We start from the raw sequence: 23343 nt of genomic DNA on the forward strand, positions 1-23343 counted from the left end.
GCAGTGTGTATTATCGTCTGCCACAGTGATGTGATTAAGCACAGAAATGTTTTTAGTTTTCTCAGTGATGCTGTGCTTATAACAAGTTTCACCATAATAGGAAAAATAGGCCCAAGAGTCCACACTGAAACTGGAGTCCAGCTATGTGAGTCAGCTCCTAACAAAAGCAGTCATTGTATGCCTTTATCAGGCATTCCAAGGCCCTACCCTTGTGAATTGACACTTTCACTGTTTTAACACTGTTGTTAGCGTCCTCACTGTGTGAACAGGTCTAGTAGATTTCATTTTCTGACAATTCAGGGCCATGCTACTGGCCATGGAAATGAAACAGTACAAAACAGCAAGTTGTGCAGAGATACATCAGCAAAGAAACAGGTCTCAGATCAAACCAATTTAATAAAAATTCAAGTATGTCATCCACATAGCCAAGAATTGTATTCAAAAATGTGCTAAATTTCATATACCCAAGAGCTACTGCACTACAAGGTATGTATGTGATGTGCTAATTAGTCATTCTCACTTTCGAAGAAAATATGCCAACTTCGGAAAAAAAAAATCCTCATCTCTAATGTTTTGGGAAATCAAACCAAGTCAAACACTACATGTCACATGGACAACAATAAGACCAAGTTTCATTCATTTTCAATAAACTTTATTTTTATCCCATTTTCCCCAAAATGTTACATACAAAAAAGGTGATCGGAATTGAACATTTCCTTGTGTCAAGACCGTAACATTTACACAATAAATAAAAAACCACATATAAATAAAAAATAAATAAACAGGACGTTATGTGCCAAAAAATAAAGACTCTTCTGAATTGGCAGATGGCTTTCACAATGTTGGGTTTTTTGAAAACACATGTACGTTAATACTTGCATTCCAGGTCACAGTTTTTTAGGATACAACTCTGGGTCGAGAAAGCAATGTAAACCGATAAGGATTACAGTACAGTACAACAGAGTACAATGTTTTCTTTTTCCATAGTAGATATTATTGGGATATATACTTATGATAACAGTTGTTCTAAAAGCTTATACCAGGTAGTGAGAGTGTAGTGCGATTGGATTTACCTTTAAACTTAGCTCAAGAGTAAATCCCACCTGTAAAACCCATCTCAAATCTTGTTTGTAGCCAGCTTGACATTCACAAAGGGTTGTTATTGCACTATACAGACATCCCTCAGAAAGGCACTTTTATCTCCCCTCCCCACCCTCATTTTCCAACCGACAATTCTGCTTGCGTGACGCACTCGCACACGTATTTACCTACTGGATGTGAAGTTAAAACTGAATCACTTTAAAATCCAACAAAGAAAAATCCTTTTGGTATCTAGTCATCTAGTTAAAAACAAATAAAATAGAACATGTGATAGTAAAAAGGTTTTCCAGATGAATTTACAAAAAGAGAAAAAAAAAAAGTGCAAAGTTGTGTTGCTCCCATCATAGCCCCTGTAGTATGCAGTGTACCACATCAGTGAAGTTTGTATCTAAGGATGAAAAAACAAGTGATGTTGGAGCATAAGAAGCAATAACTCTCAAAACTTTAGCATCAACATCATCAAATAAGGCCAGGAATGTTATTTGTGCATGTGAGGTCGAGATCTTAATGTGATCCTAGAGCTGGCTCATACTTGTTTTTTGAAATTAAAACAAAAAAAAAAAAAAGAAAGAAAAAAGAATGTGTGTACCATGGTCCAAAAAGGCCAGAAACCAACTGAGGGTAGGAGGGTTTCACTCTCTCTCTCTCTCTGTCCAGTCAAGCCATACTTCTTCCCAAAGCATCTCTGCTGACAGATCACAGTTGCAGTGTGAGTCAACGGTGCTACTTGCTACTAAAATGCTTTTTGGAAAACCGAGCCTAAAAGCATTTCAGCTACAAGATGGTCCCTGCTCCATTGCAAACAGATAGGACAATTGTAGTGTTTAGATACCTTTGAGAAACCATGCCTGTGTTTTTCGGCTATCAGGGAAGGCTGAAAGCTGCAGGGTTTGGTGGCTTTGAAAGGTCAAGCCGAGAAGCGGTGGTCGTGAGTGAGTGAGCGAAGGTAACTGGGTGTTTATGTAGGCATCTGCCTGTGAGGGATCCATTGTTTCAGGCCAGGCATGAGTCTCTTATTTCAGGCATCAATACCTTCCGGGTGGATACCTTTGGAGGCAGGAGCTGGACGAGCACAAACCCTTCAGGCAGATGCTGCGTCGGGCAACTTCCCCCGACTGCTTGACGTTTATCAAGGTCAGCCAGTGTGATAATCAGCTGCCTAGGCACCGCTCCAGACAAGTATATTGCTCAGAGGAGTTGAGCAGCCTTCCATCCGTCAACTGAACAGGTGTCGACCTCTCTCCCGGCACCACCTTGAGAAATTATATCAACCAGTCAGGCTGCCTAAGAAAATGTGTTAACCAGTCAGGTTGCCTCCAAGGCATCTACCGCTCAGGCAGCCCGGGAGGCACTGAGCTGCGCTCTCAGGCATCAGTGTGGTGTTGGAGCAGCTGGACCACGTATCTGAGCCGGTACCGTAGCTCAGAGGTGCAGCCCATCTCATTCAGCATGCTCAGGAGGTAAGTGTAGGAAATGCGTTCCCGGCTGATGTAGGTGAGCAGGTAGGAGTCGTCAGATGACTTAGACAGGATGATCTTGGTGTGGTCCGTGTAGAAGTTGACCTGGAGAAGATTTTTAAAAAATAAATAAAAAAATAGAGAACAGGACGTAAGTCAAACAGTGCAAAAAGTGAAATTAAACCAACTGTTAAGAAATTCAATGCTGCAGTATTTGTTTTATGAATGTATCAAAGACTTGAACTGTGAAATCTGAATAATACGAACCTGTAGAGTGCCATTGTTGAAGAGCATGACGAGAGCATGATCAGTTTTGACCCACTGGAGGAGCAGAGGAGGAGGACCTGAGACGTGGTCCTCACAATGCAGATCTCCACCCTGAGGAGGACAGAAAATGCAGGAAAGGTTTAGTTTATTGCACACAAGGTCATTTTAAATAATCTGCTCTTTGAGAAAAAAATTACTCATTAAAATCACACCTACTGATTCAACTAATAAATGCACCCTAACATTAGCATTTCCGTACCTCCATCAGGTTCTGCTCCATGTAGTTGGCCATGAGCTCTACTATTTGTTTCTGGCTGCGAAGCTGCTCAGGTAGAGAGCTGGTTGGGAAAGTGAAGTGTTTGTTGTTGGTCAGGCAGTAGTGGACTGTCCTATTTGAAGGGAAAAGGGGGGGGGGGGGGGGAATCATTAAAAACATTTTTGATAGAAGAAAATGAAAGTTTGATTTGACGAACAAAACTATTAATCAGCGAGCTAGTCTACGTGGAATTATGACTGGAACACATACGGCATAGAGCAGCCCTTTCACTAGGCTGAGAACAGTTATGTAAGATCCAACAATGTAATTCTTTACACCTGACACCTTAAATAAATACTGCAGCTCGAGGCACTTACTTGCGTTGGTCACACAGGCTGAGATGCGTTCCCTCATTGAAGAGCACACCGATGCTTTGGTTCGACAGCTGGTAGCCAAAACCATATTTGTTTGAGTAGTCAACCCATTTAGTCACCCACAGGAAGGACTGTGGCCTGGACAAACAGGGTGGGTTTCTGGTGGCTGGAAACACAGACAGGAAAGAAAAGTGAGATTATGGAACAATTTGACAGGATATGACACCAGTGCTAATTTAATAGAAAGAGCACCGATGAAAAAAGTTTGATATTTCCCCAAGTCTAAGTCAACATTTTACAAAAAGGCTACAAATGCTATAATCTTAAAAGGTGTTCAGAGCGACATGAGTCAGCGCATATTCAGAGGATTTAAAAGAAATAGCTGAGGCAAGGAGAAGATCTGGCTGCTTAAGTTTGAATAATTCTGCATTATTTGTAATTTAATGCAACAGAAAGCAGGATGGTTCATGTTGAGGGAAGCAGCATTTCCCTAAACTGTGCACCATCTCATATGAAAAACTGGAAAATTCCATTCGCTAGACATCATATCTAACTTGTCTCAAGTATTATTGAAGTCTTTAGTCTTCTCCTACCTGCAGGCATGGTGGCCAGGCAGCTGTTGAGAACTTTCAAGGCTGACTCCGCAACAGCTGCTGGGGTCAGGACATCCTCACATGCTGGAGAGGAAATAAGCCAAAAAAAAATTACATTTTTTGAACAAGAAAAAAAAGGACAACAAAACAAATGTTTTGTCACAGGAACCGACACCTACGTTCAGTGCTGCTGGCCATGGTGCCCTTAAAGGAGCGAGAGATTGACTTCCTAGATTCCTCCTCGGCGGGTGTCTGTTCCAGAGGCACGGAGCCGGCCAGCTGACCGTTGGGAGAGGGCACCTGAGAAACACAAAATCACAAGAAAAAAACAAAAACAAAAAAAAAAAAAAAAAAAAAACTTTACTTATCCCCGAGGGCCAACAATATGATTTAACACACAGTCATGAGTACAAAGTGCTAACACAGGATGGAAGGAAAAGGTTACATGCTGAAAGTGTTAACCACAAAGTTAAAAAGGACTGCCTTAGACACCGTGTGAATGGGTTCTATTAACGTATGCATACTTGCTTAGCCAGCAGCGGGTGCTCGTTTGTCTAAATTCGGCTTCGGCTTAATCTACTGTTGCTTCATTGGGTTTGAATGTTCTAACATGGACCGTCTTACTGCCACTGCAGGGAGGCAAAACTACACGGTTTCTGTCTGTGTGCTTTGCAAGCCTGCTGCAAATCTGACATGTAGTTTCTAATGTCATGTTACCACAAAGCCAGGAAAACATCTGTGAAAATGTCATGTTTTTTCGGCAAACAAACTAAAACGTAAGCAAGGTCATTTCAGTCCTACTTCCTGTGGAGAAATAAGAGCATATTAAAAATACATCCCGCATGTTTATTAACTGTGACCTGGTTCCTCAGAACAGGTTCATCAAGCAGATAAAAAAAATCACCCCAAAGAGCAAACAATGGAGCTTCTATTGGGCTCTATAAATAGAAGCCTGATTAGGGATTGGCCAGCTGATCTGCCTGCTGTTGTGGCATCTAGCCTCAGCTCCGGTTGCTGATCGTAATCTTTTTTTTTTTTTTTTTTTTTTTTTTTTTAAATGACTACATCATGAGAACAGCAGAAAAATCATTACACAGTGGAGAAAGCAATTTTGCCAAGTGTGCCGTTACAGTTTCCTCAGATTCTTACTATAAAAGCTGCCTCAGTAAATGTAAATGTGCTCAGATTTCACACTAAAACACTCACTTCAACAGCTAGCAGCACAAACTGCCACATTTCTGCTGTGGATTTTATTTATCTGCTGAAAAGCTGAAGGACTTCTGGGACACTACATCATCTTATAGAGAAAAAACAAACTTCTAAATCCATTTGAAGAGAGACAATTCCTTTCAAATTTATGTAATGATATGGCTGTCCTATACTCAGTCAAAGATGGTCTTTTCAAAGCCATTTGCAATTCTATTCTGAGGAGAAACTCCGGTCTGCTCTCATAATAATTAAATTGGTACTCCGCATTTCCACTGGAGTACCATTTCTAAGATGTTTTTTCCCCTCTTTTAAATGAACAATTTAGAAAAGCCATTCTCAGTCATAACAGAGGTTTGTCACGAAAATGTGCACTTGAGTTTTTCCCCTTCAGAACCTCTGTGTGTTGCTGTTGAAGCTGCGTGTGAACCGTGCACATTAGCAGCTGGAATTACCCAGTTTTTTTGTTTCAAAACTAGGTCGTCATTTTCTTGCAGAAGTAGGAAAAACAAGATCAAAAGACGTACCTCATTGGGTCCCACTGTTTTGTAGCTGATCTGCCGGTTGATGGAACATTTAACGATGCCCGACACCAGCTTGGAAATGTCCTTGTCATCTTTTTCCTCACATGGAATCTTCTCCACTGTGAAAACAAAGATTCTCGCATTGTAGTCACAACAAACACATTTAACCACAGGAGCGTTTAAGCAGCTATAGCGCGTCTTGGAAATGCTTTAAGGAAAACTGAACGCGATCCAGTTCTTCAGTTGGAGGTCTTTTTAAATTCAAGTTCCCGTGAGACAAAAATCTAATTAACAAGATGACAGGTGCCGCATAATTAGATTTGGGAAGGCACAAATATGTAACTAACAAATGACTTCTAAAATGGATGACCTAGTCTTCTTGTGCATCAGTCACTTGGCTGCTGCTGCTGCTGCTTACCTTTTGCTTTCTTCTTGCCAAAGAGGCTCTTGGCCATTTTAGTGAAGAATTTCTTGGCAGGGCTTGGGGGGTGAAGCTCTGGCACCATCACACAGCTGCTGGGGGGAAGTTTGTCAGGAGTGTAACCCTGAGAAAGAAAGAAGAGGCAGAGAGAGCGTGCGAGACGAGCTGGTGAGAAATTCATTCACACTGTTCTCACACTCCTGAAGCAGCATTCTGTGATCTTCAGCAAATGGCAGAAGTAGAATAGCTTTAAATCCCCATCACAACTATCTAATACAAATGACAAGTTGAAATGAGTGTTAACGTACTTTGGTGAAGAATTCGTGGTTGAGGATTTGGTCCAGTGAGAGTCTGTCACTGGGATTTTTCTGGAGGATGCCTGAGATGAGTTTCTGTGCAGCAGGGGAAAGCGTGGACGGCAGGTTGTACCGAACTTCCTTTATGCACTTGTATGTTTCTTTCAAGTCAAGAGTCTCAAAAGGAGGGTTGCCGCACATCAATGTGTACCTGTGAGGGAGAAACAAAGGCAACCATTGGTCAAACCAGGACAAAGGAATGACTGAAACATACAAAAAAGATCTTAGAGACTTGGTACCATGTCTGTCCCCCCCTACCAAAAACACACAAATGCTACTTTATAAATCAAATAACTCTCGGCTAAAATGAGCACGAAGACAAACAACTCACATGACACATCCGAGGGACCACACGTCAGACTCCGTGCCGTGGCCCTGTCTGTTGAGCACCTCAGGGGCCAAGTAGTTGGGAGTCCCACAAATTGTTCTGGAAAAAAAGAACAAACAAGTAACAGGTTAGATTCAATACCTCAAACTATTCGTACTTAGTTTCTGTTTAATGGTGTCATGCACACAACAAAGTTTTGGTTACAGCATTTTTTCCTGTCACACTCAGGCTTCTGGTATTCCACAGGAAGGTGTCAAACAGGTATTGAAACTCTGCTCTAAGCGTTACATTCAACTGCCACTTGGAAACCGGTTTAGTTAGGTACTCACTGGGGGAAAGCTGTGGGAGGAAGAATGCGCTTTGTGACTGAGGTAATGGTTTTGGGTTGACATGCTTTTTAGGGCATTATAGTCTCAGCTAGAAAATAGCTAAAGCTGTGTTTGACGTCTGGAAACCCATCAAGAAGACCTGTGTGACTGGTTTTTAACTTTAAAAAATGAGCGATGGTTAAACTGACTAATTATTTGCGAGAATTGTGTATTATTTTTAAATGATTTTTGCTCAATTTAAGCAGCCAAAGAATAATTACTAAATCGTACTTTTTCCTCTGTTCGACTGTCTCCAGCTTGGCAGCGAGGCCAAAGTCTCCCAGCCGCAGCTCCATGTTCTCATTGACAAAGAAGTTGCCTGAAAGAGACAAAACCATTTGTCCAGTCAGCATTCCACAGATGACATGCGTCTGCCCAAAGTCACAGCAGATTCCTGGGATGCTTGTGTGTGCGCTCACGCCACGTTCCAGTCATTTGTTCACGTACCTAGTTTGAGATCTCTGTGCAGGATTCCTCTGCTGTGGAGGTACTTGAGGCCGGATATGATCTGTTTGAGGTAATATCGCACTTCTGGCTCCGTGAGCGTGTGTCTCGCCTTCCAAATGTGTGCCAGGGACTGCAGAGACAGAGCAATGCATGAACTGTCAACCCCGCATCCATCAGCGGGATCGTACAACACTGCTAGACACACACACACACACACACACACACACACACACACACACACACACACACACACACACACACACACACACACACACACACACACACACACACACACACACACACACACACACACACACACACACACACACACACACACACCCCTGCAGTAGCATGAAGATTAGATGCTGTGATCAAAAGTGGTTTGTCAGTTAAACACGGATACTTTAAAACTGAGTCTTTTGAATCATTGTTTATGTCACGTGGCATCACTGCAGCATACATATTCAAACAGCCCACACTGCAAAGAAGAATATCAATTACTTGCACCTTACAGTACAGATTGTTTGTAATATAGTAAAAGACCCAAGGAAGCACTAAAAGGGAAAAATACCCCAGTACCCCAGAGGGTTAAATGAAATTTTAAAAATGAATACAGCCTGTCTAGTGCTACTGTGGAGACATCCAAGGCAAACTGTGTACGTGCAAGCAAAGCAAAGGAAAGCTGTGCAGACTGTTCTAGAGGTTTCTGAAGTCTCACCTTCCGACTGCAGAGCTCGAGGAATATGTAGATGTTTTCTTGGTCTTCAAAATGGTGCGAGAATTTCACCACATGCTTGTGCGACAGGGTTTTGTGCAGTTCAATCTCATTGGTAATCTGTCGAAATTTGACAAGTGATCAATATGAGCACACATTTCAGTCCTAAAAACACAATCCAGGTATTGATTTGAGGTTATGCGAGGGACTCGGTGAGACACACCAAGGATACAAAAGAGGTTTGATTATGTACCTTGTCCCTCTGGTGTGGTTTGGACACCCTGCTCTGCGGAATCACCTTCACAGCATACATTTTGTTGTTGGACAGGTCTGTCATCTCGTAGCATCTAGCAAAGCCACCCTTGGGAGACACAGAATAATCAGTAAACAATAGCAGCAGGTTAAAAACCTGCAACGGCCATAAATTACCTGCCTCAATGGCAAGTCTTTGACCTGAGGATCAATAGCTGGAGACAAGGCAATCAAAATGATTCATCAATAATTTAGCCAATTCTGAAAGCCTGCTGTGGAGCATTTCAATTATACATAAGAGGAAATAATCAATCCAGCACTGAGCACTATAATGAAAGGGGTTAAATCTGGTCAGATGCACCATTTTATAATCATCCGCATCTAATAAAAACAATGCTGTTTAATCATGCATTTCTCTTGATGTAATCACATGCTGGAGGGGGACATGAAGGATGAGGCAGACCGAGCTGCTGCTGCATTCATTAACCGTGAAACTGACGGAGACGTTTCCAGCTCTGCGGCAGGCAGCAGAGGAACAAAAAAAAAAAAAGACTTGGTTGGCTGCCCGATGCAGCGTATCGATGACGAGCAACATGTTGATACAGTCGTTTCCATTCATACGCAGCACATACAGTGTCACAGCCAGCGCGCTGACACTGTCATGGGGTGAACAGTCACGGAACAGTCACACACACATCTGTCTCGGGGTGTAACATTCGTCTGAGGTGCCGCTAAAACGCGACGGGTGTTGGGAAGAATCGACCTAGAGATTTTTTAGAAGGTGTTGCCAGCCATGTGTGCGCACACGAGCCGGGCACACCTTGCGCCTGATTCATTCAGCAATGACGCGCACAGCAGGGGCAAGATTGGTCACATCCACCACGAGGTCATTCTCTGTTCCCGCATCAGAAAACACACCTGGAGGACAGCTGATTATGAATTTTAATCACCCGGAGTGTCCGCATTCATCTAAAAACAGGCGATATTTTAATAATTCACATTCTAGATCCATCTGGAGAAGCGACATGAGAAATTAAATCTCCGTACCTTTCCCAAAAGCTTCCCTTTACTGTAGGATCTTCCCGTCTTGGAGTCCGTCACCACCTGAGCCAGCTCTGGTTTGGTTTGGTCGGATTTGTTCCTGCTGTTCTTCGCCGGGGCAGACGAGGGCTGCTGGGGTCCACGCTCCGGAGCAGCCTTAAATAAATCCGCATTCATGGCGTGGCACGAAATACGCTGCGCCGCGCTGAAACAACCGGTATCCATTGAGCACAGTGGTGTAAACGATCGATTGGTATAGAAATCCCTTTCGCCTCTATTTTTTCAGTAAACGGTCTGGTGCGTATCGACGCGTCCCACTCGTGTCTCCATCTGGCGTGTCTAGGCGCAGCGCCGCTCGGTTATAAAGGCGGCGGACACGTCACGGGAGCGGGGTGGGCGGGGGGAGGTGGCGCACCGGTGGAGAGAGTCCAGACGATTTGCTCAAACAGAAACTCAATCAAAAATTTATCCGGAATCCAAGAAAAAATATGAATGAAAGAGCTCAGCGGGGGAAAGAAAGACTCGCTGTCTCACGTTGATGTAGCTCATTTCTGGAGGCTGATGATTCACTGTAACCCAGAAACGAGGGTCTCCAGGGGTCTTCATCGTGGTAAATCTCAGGTTATTATATAGAACAGTAAAGACAGTCAAAACTGTTTTGGTCAAATCTTCATTTTACCCAACCTTTAACTTTTAGTCTTATATTATTTAAGGGATATTATGCTCAGAAAAAGAAAACAATTCTGAAAACTTTATTTAGTTACATTCTAGCATGAATCCTACATTGCAATCAGTCTTATAATGCATTCAGAAAAACTGCAAACAACTGTTATTCTCCTCAAGAAGTTCAGACGCTAAAGTACCTACATTTCTACAGTAAAATCTTGGGTTAGATTTCCCCCGTGTGTAATCCCCCTGAGAAATGTAGACGACTGGATACAGCTGCCACCTAGTGGAGGAAACATGCAGCTCTGGAGCTCAGGCGCTGCAGGATTGTGACAGCATAAATGATTTAAAAATCTCTATTCAATGGCCTATTGTTTAGTGGCTGGTTATATAAGGAAGAGAAGCCTGTACTGCATCATAAAAAGTAAGTTCAAATAGCAACAACACTGTTTGTTTTCCCACTAGATTGCAGTGTTTCTGGAATGGGCCTCTGTCAATGATTATTTAAAGTACGACAACACAAGGGTGAAGTTAACTTTAAAAAGGTTTGGCAAAATGCTTCATGAATCATATTCTGATGTCAAAACCAACAGACAGACACAGGTAAAGAGGACTCAGATCCACAGCTGTATTTGTTGGAAGTGCATTAACAACCTGAGGACAGGCAACAGTAAATGTAAGATGACAACAGCCAATGTAAAATAATAATAACAAAAATCACAACGTTTGAAGGAAAATTACAATGCAAACAGTGCTACAATACATTGGAAACTGTCCTACAGAAATGCAATTTACACGGAATTGTCACAGCAGTTACATTTTGCAGCAGGACTGAGCAGAATACATTAAGATAGACACACAGATTCATGCTCTACTGTGAATTATTGCACTGCACTGATGCAAGATTACAACTGTATTTGCAGCTATCATTTGACCTATTTATAGGATGAGAAGAACATAAAAGGCTGATGTGAAAATTCCAAAAAGTAACAAGAGCCCTCTGGTTGTGTTCATCAACAGGAATACGAGTCAACTTTGGCAAATGTACATTTGAAAACATCTTAAATGTCAGCTCAGTTTAGCTGCACTGAATTCACACAGGAACAATATTTACGAGTTTTACCAATTACATTTACTCTGGTCTCATCCAAACCATGAAGACTGACAGATGTTTATGTCTGAAACAAGAAAGGGAAACAAAAACAAGAGCTATAAAAATAACTGCATTGTGGTCCCTTCTCTTTTTAAATTATTTCACCAGAAAGAGTAATAAAACACTAGATTCCAAACCTCCAGAGTAGACAGAAATAATTGCTTAAGGTGATGGGAAATACAAACAGGGAAACACATGTCACTCCCCACACAACTCCTGAGTGTTGAAACCTAACATCAACAAAGATGAAACGGTGGAATGACTTGCTGTATGAAGGTTGCCCTCTGGTGGACAATGGCCTCGTGTTTATACAGACATTTTCCTGACAATTCATGATGAGATCTGCGACTAGCCATGACTCACAGGACATTGGTAGCCTGGTTTTCAAAGCAGGGCCAAAATGGGGCCACTCAGGGCTTCAATATTATTCCCGACACATCATTTATGAGCTTTGTACACTGGACTTCAGTTTCAATATTTAATATTCAAGTCAACCCTGCTACAGTCCTCATAGCTCTCTTTCGGTCCTGCTGTGGAAAAGTGGCAATGTTTACAAGTCCATCATGTCTTCTCCTCTTATTTTCTTCTCTTGGGACTCTGACCAGGCTTTGTTGATGGTTCTTTTCATTTCGTCATCTCCCTCTGCGTAGATCTTCTTCAACATGCTCATCAGGCCCTCGCTGGGATCTGCATTGTCATCCATGCAGGGTTTCCTGTTGAGAAGCAATGACAACGTATCTAAATGGTGTGTCCATTTAACTGTTTGGATCATTCTCACGTTGAGGGTGTGCATCTAAGCTGCCTTTAATCATTGCCGAATGCAAAGTGACAGATGGTGACAGAAGTGACACTGTGCTTCAACGTGAAGGCTAATGTGTGCTTCAGAAGGAGTGCTGAGTTCAGTGATTAGCCAGATGTGGCTGTGAAAATTAGCAGGGTTTCAAATGGTTACGCAATTATAGCTCAATTGATTCCTGGTACAACTCCTCCTGCCAAAGTTTCATTAGCTACTGATGGCTCATTTCCACATATGTCATGCAATAATTTTTTAGGAATTCATTCATTTGAGAAAGCACTGGCCATAACCCCAACTGCAATTACTGCAGACTGAAAATCATCAATATATTTTAAACTTACTCTTTCTCTTTTGACTGTTTTTCCACCGTTGTCAGGCAGTCCCACTTCTTTGTTGTCTGCTTCTTGCACATGACCAAGACCATGTCTGTTTTTATCTGTTGCAGAGAGAGGGAAAAAATTGTTAAAAGGGCTTTCAGAATGACAAAGACGGTTAAGTATTCTGTTCAGGCACTGGCAGAACAAACCAAGGTTAAAACTACAATGTGAACACTGAAATTGTATTTAACAGCTTTTGAGAAAAGGTACAGGATGATCATCTTGACTTAATCTGGCTGCAAATAAAAATGACCATAACTGTAAGACCTTAAAAAGAAAATGCAGCATATTAAGACTTATTATGAGTAAGCATAGAGCTTGACATTTTTCTGCCCTGTAGTGCCTGTACAAGCCTTAATGATCCACAACAGAACATCTCTGCGTGTTACCAGTCAACCAGTCACACATGGGCATGTTTGTGTGTGGGACAATATGATAAAACCTTTAACTCAACCTATGTAAAGAAGTATGACAAGACACATTAGACTACACTCAGCTACATCCAAAACAAATGTTAGAGGTTTAAGTTAATGCTTTGGAAATGTTATGGTTCAAAATGCTTTAGGTGGTTAGGCATCTTAACTGCTCCATATTTTTGTCTGACAAGTCGTTTGATCTCCAACTGGAAGACTCACTGCATTAGCTTGACTATGCTGAAAGCAAATGATCCGTGCCATTACTAATCAAACATATTAACATCTCTTTAACCAGAGGTATAGGCAGGGGTGCATATGACTGGTGTGCAAGTTTGGTCAGAATGAATAATGCACAGCAGATATTAAAATGAAGAAACGGTTCTGCATCAATAAGTAGCCAGCTGTTAGTTGCGTAACTTTTACACCTCCTTGTCAATTAAGTGGTTGTGTTTTTAAAACCACTAGGAAAAGTTTTACCTTTTGCTCCAGGAAGTAGTTAGCTAACACTACAACATTATTCTCTGGTTTTAAGATTAAGTAATTACTGTGGTAGTACATTTCATTTGAAAAAATATCATACCTGAACCTGAACACACAAAAAGAATATATAGCGACAAAATATATAATACACATTTGTTTGCAGAAAAGTAGTTGTATCAGATTCCAAACGGTTCCTGAGTGGACAAAGATGTGGTGCAAAATATTTAATGAAAATCCAAATCTCAATTTAAAAAAAAAAAAAAAAAAAACGGTGTTGTTGAATTTGGATTGAAAAACTTCAGTCCTTCAGCTTTTGAAAAACACCAGAAGACCGAAGAGGACAAGAATATAGTGCAGTCTGAATTCTGGAGCAGGTGCACCTTGACAGGTGGCAGGGCATAATGGATGAAGTAAAAGTATTTTTCCTTCAGCTTTTCACAAGGACAGGCACTTTTAAAGAAGAGGGCCTCCATCATGTGCAGTGAACAGGCAGCTGATGCTTTTGCTTAAAGCCAAGTGCAAGAGACAGATTGTTTACAAGGACATGGTTGATGTATAAAAGGTCGAGTTTGATAACAAATGTGAATCTCCTCAAGTTATGAAATCAGTTTTTAATTTTTGATCCTTCTAACTGGCCTCAAGAAATATAAGATCTACACAGTTTTGGCACAACTCTTTATAGCATGCTTGAGAAATATGTAGTCTGTTGACAGAGACTCCACCACAAAGACACAGCATGATGTCTTGTCTAAGATGAAATCAAAGACTTTTGGAAAAAAGACATCCCATCACAGGCTCAAATCATCATCTACCATGTTTGAAATAGATGAAGACAGTGAGGGGAGCAGTCAAGACTTTAGTGATGATAACAACATCTCTTGCTACTCTTTTGAGGACCAGACCAAGTAAAGTTATGTGCACCCTTGTGTAAAACTTTTACTCACTTTTTTGTAGCTGTCCTTTTCATCAATTGGATATAACAGATTGAGAACTGTCATCTGATGGTTTTTGCCATCTAGATCCTTCACCAGCACAGACAATGACCTATGAATCACAAAATTAGAAAGTTTAAGTGTATGCTTCGTGACACATGATTAATTAACAGTTAATATTGCAAAATGACAACCACCTTACCTTTCTGTGAAGTTGACTTCCACATTCTCTAACGGAATTTTGTGCACATCCTTCAATGCAAGGTAAATTTTGACAAATTTCTCAGACTGGTCCCACGCTGCACAGAAGATATACAAGCAAGAAAAACTTTCAAATATTTGTATACTGGTGCTTCCTGGTACAAATACTGACAGTCATAATAAACAGTGGCCTCATACCATAGCTGGTGATCTTGACTGTGTACGTTGCTTTAGAGGCTGCAGCTGGATCTGCCTCTCTCTTGGCCTGTTGCTCCTTCTGCTGTCGTTTGGTTGCAAGCTCCTTCTCCACCTTCTTCTGCTCCTGTTTTAACAGCTCCTGCACTCTTTTCCTCTCAGCCTTCTCCAAGAGGGACCCCAACTCCTGCAAGTCTGCCTCCAACTGGTTGATCTATGTTTGGGGGGTGGGGGTGGGGGGGTGACATCACAGAGAAATACAGAGAGAATATTCAATAAATATGCAGTGTCAGCACACTTAATTTTGAGTTTACATTCCAGAAGCGGAATATTTCTCCATTGGTTGGATTGTCAGATGGGCAAATGTTGCAAAAGATGTAAAGTTGTAGGTCTTAATTTCACTATTTTGCATATCACTAGAAATTTGCTTTTACTACTAAACCGTGGTTTAGGATAACTTCTATCTGCAAGGCATTCAGCTCGGATGTTGACATTGTACCAGCTCGGACGATAATTATATAGTTGCTTTAATATTGCGATATCAATTCAAAGACTCACTTAACAGTCTTGGTATAGGATGAATTACGCATTCACAACACGTGACATGCTAACACGCCTTATTAGCTATACCAGGATGTTAACTAACTCAAAAAGTCTGACATTTGTCAATTTCGAGTAGATGCTAAGCCCATTAATTACCCAACCCGGAGGTAAAGCATCGCGCTAGGTGTGTTAACTATGTTGCTAGAATGTTCTAGTGAACTCCACTTGAAGCTAACAGCTAAGCTAGCGGGCTAACTTCTTGCTAGTTATCCGCTGACACCACTCATGACCACCTGGTATTATCATCTTTAACCAACAAGAGTTTAAGTTCGGTTGTAGATGTAACACTGCTTTACCATTACATATAATAACAGACATTACTATTGCAGTACGCAGTGACTTGCTGATTTTTAACGTTAGCTAATGTAGCGCTGCTCTCAGTATAATAAAACCAGGCAGCTACCTCAGCTGAAACCAAACAAACAATAATTTTGCTGTCGGCGTGAATAAAACGAATGAAAAATATTGTGTTCACCTGTTCGGTTAGATCCATTTAGGTTCTGTCTTTATCAGTTTTATCAGGAAGCGTGCTGCTGCTCTGAGTCTGCAGAACTTCGCCCAAGTCAGACTGAACGTAGCCTACGCCGCTCACAAAAGATGAACCAGCCAATGATCCGCTCTTCTTCTGTTTCATTATTGGCGGTTGACAAGCTGCGGGTGCACTACCGCTACCTACTGGACCCAAATGTTAAAGCGTCACCAAATCTATCAACTACGTCCGTTTTTACTTGACTTTATTGTTTTTCATGCTTTTGTTGTAGCAGGCTTTTAGCAAATTTCAGTTTTCTTAGTAAACAGTAGCAGTTGCCCAAATAAAGGTACAGCTTTGGGAATGATTATTAGACCACTGTGAAAGCTTAGTGAGCCCTTCGCGTAAGTATGACACATCCAGTCATCATGGTTTTGCATGTGTAAGACAAAATATTTTTCCAGCTGCTGCTTTGGTTATGCATATTGAGTGATAATGTAATTTGGATTATCTGTCGACTTTGTATACACCTTTTGTGTGTTTTCAGCCATCCAGCATGGATTTTCTACATTTGGAGTTTCAATAAACAATATTTTTCCTGAATGTATTAGGTTATCACAATTTCTCACATCTTTTAGATGACTATAATTATTTGCTCACTATAATAAAAACCAAACAAAAGGATCAATGTTGAAGGCCTGTTTTGTAGATTTCATAAAGAAAAGTAAGCAACTTCTCAATGTTTAGATTTATCAAAATATTAATATATTCTTATATATGGCATCACAGCCATACAGTAACAGTGAATGTGAAGTCATACAAATGGATATTCCATTTTTTAATGGGACAGAACATTTCATGACAGTAAGTTTTATATTTTTGCAGGTGGTGGAAGAAAATCTATTTTTCATTGAGTATATTTATTATATGAACATTATTAAATATCGCTGATCTCTGTATCAACATTTTACAAAAACCCAAGACATTTATGACAAATGTAAAGTACAATAATATTTATTTATCCATTTCTGAATACAGTAAGTTAAATTGACATTTGATCTTCTCAGGAGTCACACTGTAATGGTTATTTTTTCATATTTAGAACAGCCATAAGACAACAAAAGCAACTTACTGTCTGAACCAAACATCATTTACAGGAGCCTGAAATACTGATGCCCAGGGTTTCTGCCCAGACCCCCTGAAACAGCCTGTTTTTCATATTGCAATCTGACTGAAATGTCCAATGAGGCTGCAGTCACCACCTTGCCCTCAGAATCCCAGACATTTGATTGTGGTCAGCCAGATGACGAAAGACAATTCGGCTCAGTCGCCATTTCCGCTTCACTCCTCGAGGTCGGGAAGTCATCACGCACCTGTTGCGTATCCTCACAGGACAGCTGTCTCTGGGTAGCTCTGCGATCTCTTTGTCTGCTACCTCCTGCAAAGATTATTTTAAAAAAGGAATTTTATGAACAAAAAAAATTGGAATTACTTTGGGTATTGGTTTTCCTGAATTATGTCCCAAAGAGATCACAAAAACCACAAGATTGTGACAATTCATTTCATTGTACACCAAAATTCATAGTTCCTCACATCACTTTGCATTAGTAATCATAACCCAAAAATCATCAATAAACCAGCAGCTTGACTGAACTATCTATTAATGCACATTTGTTCTTCCACTAGTTCATTTTCAGTGCAACAAAGAATATGTATGGTTTGTCCAACATAACAAAGCACAAAAAAATTAGAATTCAAAGGTGATGTCAAATGAATTATCAAATGTGTTTTACATAATCACAGCATACTTACAGAGTGACTGTCTTGCACCATTTATTATTAGTTTGGTGCGTCACTTATACAAGGTGAAAGAATGCAGTCTACCTGCAGCTTTTTGGGTAGGATGGTGTTTTTCCTCAGTGCATTGATCCGTAGCCTCTCATCAGCATAGTCAAAGGCCATCTGTCTTCTCTTGACGTCCCTCAGCATCCTCCAGTTAACATAGTAACCTCTCACCTGCTCCACTGCACCCCAGCAGCTCCGCAGCGCCTGCAAACAGCGTTTCAGCTGTTACTGACTGACAGCAAACATTGTGCCCATGTGCCACATGCAGAGTAACTGGGTCAACCTGGTCTGAACCAAATCTTACAGGCAGTTCTGAAAGGCTTTTTGCAGATAGTAGGTATTATTCGGGACATGGTGCCCTTTCCTGCTTTCGATGATCAAGAACCAGCTCCACAATTTAACCATTTTTTTCACACTCTGACCAGGAACTTATTTCTCTCAATTTCAATACTGTAACTCTTCCCTTTGTGGCATAAATCAGAAGCCATTCTCCCCTTTTACAAGTTCAGAATGCAGCTTCTTAGGATTTTAGCTGACAACATCACATCACTCAATCTTAGCTTCTCTCCATTTGCTGCGTAATTGTTTTTTGTTTTACTGACCACTTTCTAAGTCTCATCTGGGTCATGCCTCAAGCTACACAGCAGAATTAGCCCCATATGAGCCAGCTAACAGTCTCAGACCCTCAGGTGGGGCCGTTCTGGCTGTTCCAAAGTTGAGGCATAAATCTAAAGGTAACCTTCCTTCTGCCATCAGGGCTCCTCTGCTTTGGAATGAATTGCTTGAGGAGATCAAGCAGAGTCAGTGACTCACTTCTTTAACCCTACTTTTATAGACCTGCTTATAGGTGATGCTGGAGTCATTCTGCCTCAATTCACTGAATGCATCACGCCTGACCATCTTTGACAGATTTTGACAGAAGTGGTGAATATTGATTGAGTTGACCAAGTGTAAAATCTGGGGTCATAGGTAACATCTTTGCACCAATCAGTGAAGTAATGTCTGAAGTGCCATAACTTGAGATATAATGTAGCTAGGGTCCTGAAATTTTGCAGGATCATTGATATCTACATGCAACCATACACATACAGTATATGCACAGAAAAAAATCTGGTTAGGTATGACCTTTTTTAAAAAAAATTGGTGAACTGAGGTGGAATGACCCAATGTCCATTTATCACTTAATAAGAGCTTCATAGTTTTAATTATTTTATTAATAATCATCAATATTTTTGAATTTCTGAGTCCTTTGGCTTTTTGTTTTAACCTGATCTTACTTTCAAAGATAAAATTTGCAGGATCAGTGAGTCCTTCCAGATCACTTCTTAAACCACATTTTGCTTTTAGGTGATGACGTCTTTTTATTGCTTAATGAGGACTTCACAGTCAAAATTATTTTATTAATAGTTATACTATATTTTGTCCTTTGCATTTTTGAGTCATTTGGTTTCATTTCGGCTTCCAAATGTCATTTAAGAATCTGGGTGTCCTAGTCTTGCTTTGTTTGTCAAAGCACTATAGTTTCTAAAATTGCCATATGAAAAAAGTTATTATAGAACAGACCTAACAAAATCTAAAACAGCCCAGAGAGGAGTTCATGTTTAAGTTGAGGTGAATCACCCTGAAGCAGAATGACTGGCGTTGACTTTTCAGTGGGAACACAAGCCTGAATCTTTCTCTCTGTGTGTGTTCACGGCTGAAAAGCACTAAAATGTTAAAACCACAGATTTTCTCTCCTTTGCCTTGCCTTCATAAGTTATTTATTGTTTCTGCAAAAGTGTAAACCTTTTAATATAAATAGTTCACAGAAATATATCTGTTTATCAACAAATGTATATATTAGATTTACTAAATATGTAGATAAATATATAAAAAAACATATTTAATTAGTCATAGCTTATGCTCTTCTTATGAGGTTTACTGAGAGTTTCTTATATGTAGTTTGTTTGCAAAGTATAGTCAGTCCATAGAGTATTTAGAACTATCTCTGGTGCCTCAAGGCTTTTGTGTCTGTTGAATTCAGCAGGTGCTCCTAGAAAATTAAATGTTTTATATGTGGTTGATTCAAAATTTTATCTGTCTTCAAAGCCATCCTGTCCTTTGAAACCGAGAAAAACGTCAATAACTTAAAAAAAAAAAAAAAGAATTAGAAAGTAGAAAGTATAAACACAGGCTGATTGTTTTTCCTCACCTGTATTGCTGTCCACCCATATGGACTAGCACAGCGTCAGCATGCTCAACATCACCTCATTACTCACTGGAGCAGTTTCTACTCTAAGTAGCTTTCTAGCTATCGAATACAGTACAACCAACAACAACAGACAGAGACATTTGAACTAATATGGTTCTGTCATTTATGAAATTGACTTTGAGGAACTATGCATTTTTAATAGATACACTGATTCTAATGCCCTTAGCTTATGTGTTTCAGTGGTATATGAAAGTTAGTGAAGTCAAGCCAGAGAACATTACAGATCAAGGTTATAGAGTTAATTTAGATGAACCAAACTCTCATGATCCCTGGAGGACAATATTTATCTCCACTATAAACTCCTCTGCGCTGTGTGAACACAATGGTACAGTCCACATGCACTGTTTAAACAGGCTGTAAAGATGTCCCACCGAGTTTATGTCCCTATCAGACTCATTTGTGTAATTGTGACAATAGAAATATCTAAACATGATGACATCTTCTTAGGTCGTTCTACTGACTTGCTACAACAAACCGAGACTGACATGAAGGAGGTTCAGTGGTGTAAAAGGTAAGACTGCCTGTAGGACAGTGTTAGCTTCAAAATGAGATTAAAATCTCTCAAGGTTAAACCGTCGCACATAAACCTCATGATATATGCCGCAATTCCTTTCATATTAACCTAGCAGTGCATGTAAAGGTGAGTTACTATTAGCTATCTAGCAATAATATAACGTTAAAACCTCTTGTCGCGTGTCAAGCTAACTAGCATTAGCCACGAAGCTAACGTCAAAACGCCAGTTATTCCAGAGTCATCGTTACTGTCTACATCCTTCTGTCAGAGATGTGAGGTGTAACCTTAATGAAAACACTTCAACCACAACATGCACGTTTACAATGAGTAAGTTACCTGCTTTGGAGCGCAGACTGTAGAATAAAGGGCATTTATCCCCAAACATGCTAACCTGTGGGCCGCCATGTTGGGTTTCAATTGTTGTGCAAAAACCATTGAGGAGAGACATGAAAAAGTGAAATATACCGCCGTCTGTCGCACAGGAGGGTGACATGATAAAATCTGGAAGGTGTTCAAGCTAGGTTTATCTTCTCAACATAGTCACAATCAGGAAAAGAAAAGAAAACACATCCCATTCAGAGTAAAAAACATATAAATTAAGTCAACTACTGCACTTGCTGTACTTGGTAATGCTAGAACATGGTGTCTATCGATAATGTCTGCTTTATTTATTTCATGCACAAATAATAAGTCCTAAATGTTTCTATTCTGTTATAAAGCATTGCCCTGCTTTTTGAAAAAAATTTGTCCAAAGTGTAAATCATTGTCACTGTTGGTAAATATAGCTATGTACTGAGGTCTCCCTCCTGTAATATTTGTCTACTTTGTACAGAAAGGTGCACTTTGACACAAGCTGGTACTTTGATGTGAACTGTACCATTTACTACATTTAAATGTGATTTAAGCATTACAAAGCTCAAACTTATTTCCACACACAAGTACACAAACTTTTTTCTTTTTTGTAAGTAAAAGATTTCCCTCCAGCTTGCAGTGCTGTAAAGGATGTCATTGTTTGTCTTTTTTGGAGGTCAGGTAATGAATAACCCCATTTGAGAATATGCTATACGTTGAGGAAAATATACAAAAAGGAAATTCCCTAAACGCTAGTGTCCATCAGAGTTACAGGATACATACAGGACACATACAAGACTCATACCTTCTAAAGACAAGGGCCAAATTTATAAAATCCTCCACAGAATAGTTTGTGTTGCCTTCCAGAGACAAAATAATGCCTCCCGTGTGCTCCATAGTGTCAGGGTCAAGCTGCTAGAAATAAGAGTAGATGAGAGACAAACTTTACCATGAGAGAGTACACAGGTAATATATGAAATAACAAACCTAGTGCCAGCTATAAAATGAAGTAAAACATATAATTTCCATCACGCTGTAACGAACAGATTTCCTTGAATTCACTTGAATTATAGACCTACGTATGTGGTGCCACTTGAACACCCATAGGTGGCATTGTAGTTCTATGATCATGAGCTCATGTTCTCTCTCACCACCCATCAGGAGCGGCACCCGTCTTCATGCTGAATCCAAACCTTGTGTCTGACTGAAATCCTTTTTTTAAAGACAACTTCTGAAACCCAGACCCATCTTTTCTCCCCTGACACCCCCAACAATGAAACCCTTGTGTTTTGGGAAGTACATATATAAAACAGTGCACTCTGGTCTTCTTTCATTCAGCAGGGTGCTATCCTAAAAGTTTTATAGAAAAAAAAACTCCTAAAACAATTGAAGCAGAGTCCATTAAAGTTTTTTTTTAACAATCCTCATTATTTTGGATCCTCGAGGGGGAGGCGTTCTTGGATAAATATTAACACATGACAAACTGCAGGCAGTGTTTCCTCTATAAAGAGCAACATTTTGAAGCAGGCTGGAAAATCTGCAGAGGCCTCTGAGCATTGAATTAAATGATGAATGACAGAAAAGTAAGTGCATTACTGTAGCTTATGGTGAGTGTCACTGAATATGTAGTATGCCTTAATACAGGTATTCAGTGCTGTAAGAAATATCAATTTCCTGTTGGAATTGATGTCAAAATATTCAACTGTCTTTGATTTTCTGGGTGAGTAGGCAGTGAATCTTTTTCAAATTACTTTAATTCCAAAATTATGTGGTTGTCATCCTGGAAAAATTGTTTTGCGCAGTTTTTGGGAATTGGAAAATACAGCATTGTCATTTGACAGCAGCAATACATCATAGTTAAAATGCATTTTGGCCCTCAGTTGTTTTTGGCCCATAGTTCAAACCTCTGAAGTGGCTGTTCCAAGATCGCCAGGAAGGTAAAATCATTCCCTCTGTAATTTCTTTTACCTTTCTAACATAGAGATGTGAAAGGCATGAGAGGATATGAAAGGTGACCTTCTAGCTTTCCATATTCTGAAATTTATGATAAATGTCAGGCTGCCAGCCTCTGCCAGCAGGTTTGTGTTGGTAGACAAAAAATACTGTCCTGCTGCAGGAGTTTAAGCAGTCTTCTATCAGACCTTCAACAACTTAGACTTTTTCTGATTAACAGACATTCACTGCATGTCCATCAATTATTGCACAAGGAAACCTTTGCATGAGAATCATGCTGGTCAATTCCATTAGGCAAATGAATATAACGTCTGAAAACAATGAGAACAAGTGGTGTAAGCAACTGACACACACAAGTGGAACAGTATTTTAATAGGCAACACCCTTGGTGACCACTGCCTCTGTAAAAAAGGTATTTTTCCTTAGTCAGCATGA

At 40.2% G+C, this 23343-nt stretch overlaps 3 protein-coding genes across 4 annotated transcripts; all 3 read right to left on the reverse strand.

Moving 5' to 3' along the window:
• Positions 1-630: 630 nt before the first annotated feature.
• Positions 631-10037, reverse strand: plk3 (polo-like kinase 3 (Drosophila)). Of its 2 annotated transcripts, XR_008602977.1 has the most exons (16): positions 9713-10037; positions 8667-8774; positions 8417-8533; positions 7699-7828; positions 7483-7570; positions 6887-6982; positions 6508-6706; positions 6197-6323; positions 5782-5897; positions 4228-4348; positions 4049-4132; positions 3459-3621; positions 3085-3214; positions 2826-2936; positions 2411-2663; positions 631-2380 (listed from the first exon to the last, which is right to left on the reverse strand). XR_008602977.1 is itself a non-coding variant. In XM_023269549.3 (15 exons), the coding sequence occupies exons 1-15, from the start codon at positions 9929-9931 to the stop codon at positions 2466-2468; spliced, it is 2007 nt and encodes a 668-aa protein (XP_023125317.1). In that variant the 5' UTR covers positions 9932-10037; the 3' UTR covers positions 631-2465. The 2 variants fall into 2 exon arrangements, 1 of the variants encoding a protein (XP_023125317.1); XM_023269549.3 differs by having other exon boundaries at positions 631-2663.
• A 949-nt stretch (positions 10038-10986) lies between these two features.
• cacybp (calcyclin binding protein) lies at positions 10987-16160 on the reverse strand. Its single transcript, XM_023269550.3, has 6 exons — positions 16001-16160; positions 14926-15136; positions 14729-14825; positions 14539-14638; positions 12663-12757; positions 10987-12238 (listed from the first exon to the last, which is right to left on the reverse strand). Exons 1-6 carry the CDS (start codon positions 16016-16018, stop codon positions 12076-12078), a joined length of 684 nt encoding a protein of 227 aa, XP_023125318.2. The 5' UTR covers positions 16019-16160; the 3' UTR covers positions 10987-12075.
• Positions 16161-16992: 832 nt separating this feature from the next.
• mrps14 (mitochondrial ribosomal protein S14) lies at positions 16993-21075 on the reverse strand. The gene is made up of 3 exons (XM_023269552.2): positions 20941-21075; positions 17879-18043; positions 16993-17432 (listed from the first exon to the last, which is right to left on the reverse strand). The coding sequence occupies exons 1-3, from the start codon at positions 21037-21039 to the stop codon at positions 17250-17252; spliced, it is 447 nt and encodes a 148-aa protein (XP_023125320.2). The 5' UTR covers positions 21040-21075; the 3' UTR covers positions 16993-17249.
• Positions 21076-23343: the final 2268 nt, after the last annotated feature.

This window comes from Amphiprion ocellaris, chromosome 10, assembly GCF_022539595.1.
Source record: "Amphiprion ocellaris isolate individual 3 ecotype Okinawa chromosome 10, ASM2253959v1, whole genome shotgun sequence".
NCBI classification, from domain to species: Eukaryota; Metazoa; Chordata; class Actinopteri; family Pomacentridae; genus Amphiprion; species Amphiprion ocellaris.

What these genes read in the sequence shown, in the direction of transcription:
- mrps14 (XM_023269552.2), bottom strand. Translation starts at nt 21,039, where the DNA reads ATGGTTTTTGCACAACAATTGAAACCCAACATGGCGGCCCACAGGTTA. An exon ending in CAGTCTGCGCTCCAAAGCAG is followed by an intron (nt 18,044 to 20,940) that starts GTAACTTACTCA and finishes CGCTGTTTGCAG; the next exon opens with GCGCTGCGGAGCTGCTGGGG. An exon ending in TCCTACCCAAAAAGCTGCAG is followed by an intron (nt 17,433 to 17,878) that starts GTAGACTGCATT and finishes TAATCTTTGCAG; the next exon opens with GAGGTAGCAGACAAAGAGAT.
- plk3 (XM_023269549.3), bottom strand. Translation starts at nt 9,931, where the DNA reads ATGGATACCGGTTGTTTCAGCGCGGCGCAGCGTATTTCGTGCCACGCC. An exon ending in AACCACACCAGAGGGACAAG is followed by an intron (nt 8,534 to 8,666) that starts GTACATAATCAA and finishes AAATTTCGACAG; the next exon opens with ATTACCAATGAGATTGAACT. An exon ending in TCGAGCTCTGCAGTCGGAAG is followed by an intron (nt 7,829 to 8,416) that starts GTGAGACTTCAG and finishes CTGTCTCTGCAG; the next exon opens with TCCCTGGCACACATTTGGAA.
- cacybp (XM_023269550.3), bottom strand. An exon ending in GAAGTCAACTTCACAGAAAG is followed by an intron (nt 14,639 to 14,728) that starts GTAAGGTGGTTG and finishes TGTGATTCATAG; the next exon opens with GTCATTGTCTGTGCTGGTGA. An exon ending in AAAAGGACAGCTACAAAAAA is followed by an intron (nt 12,758 to 14,538) that starts GTGAGTAAAAGT and finishes TCTCTGCAACAG; the next exon opens with ATAAAAACAGACATGGTCTT.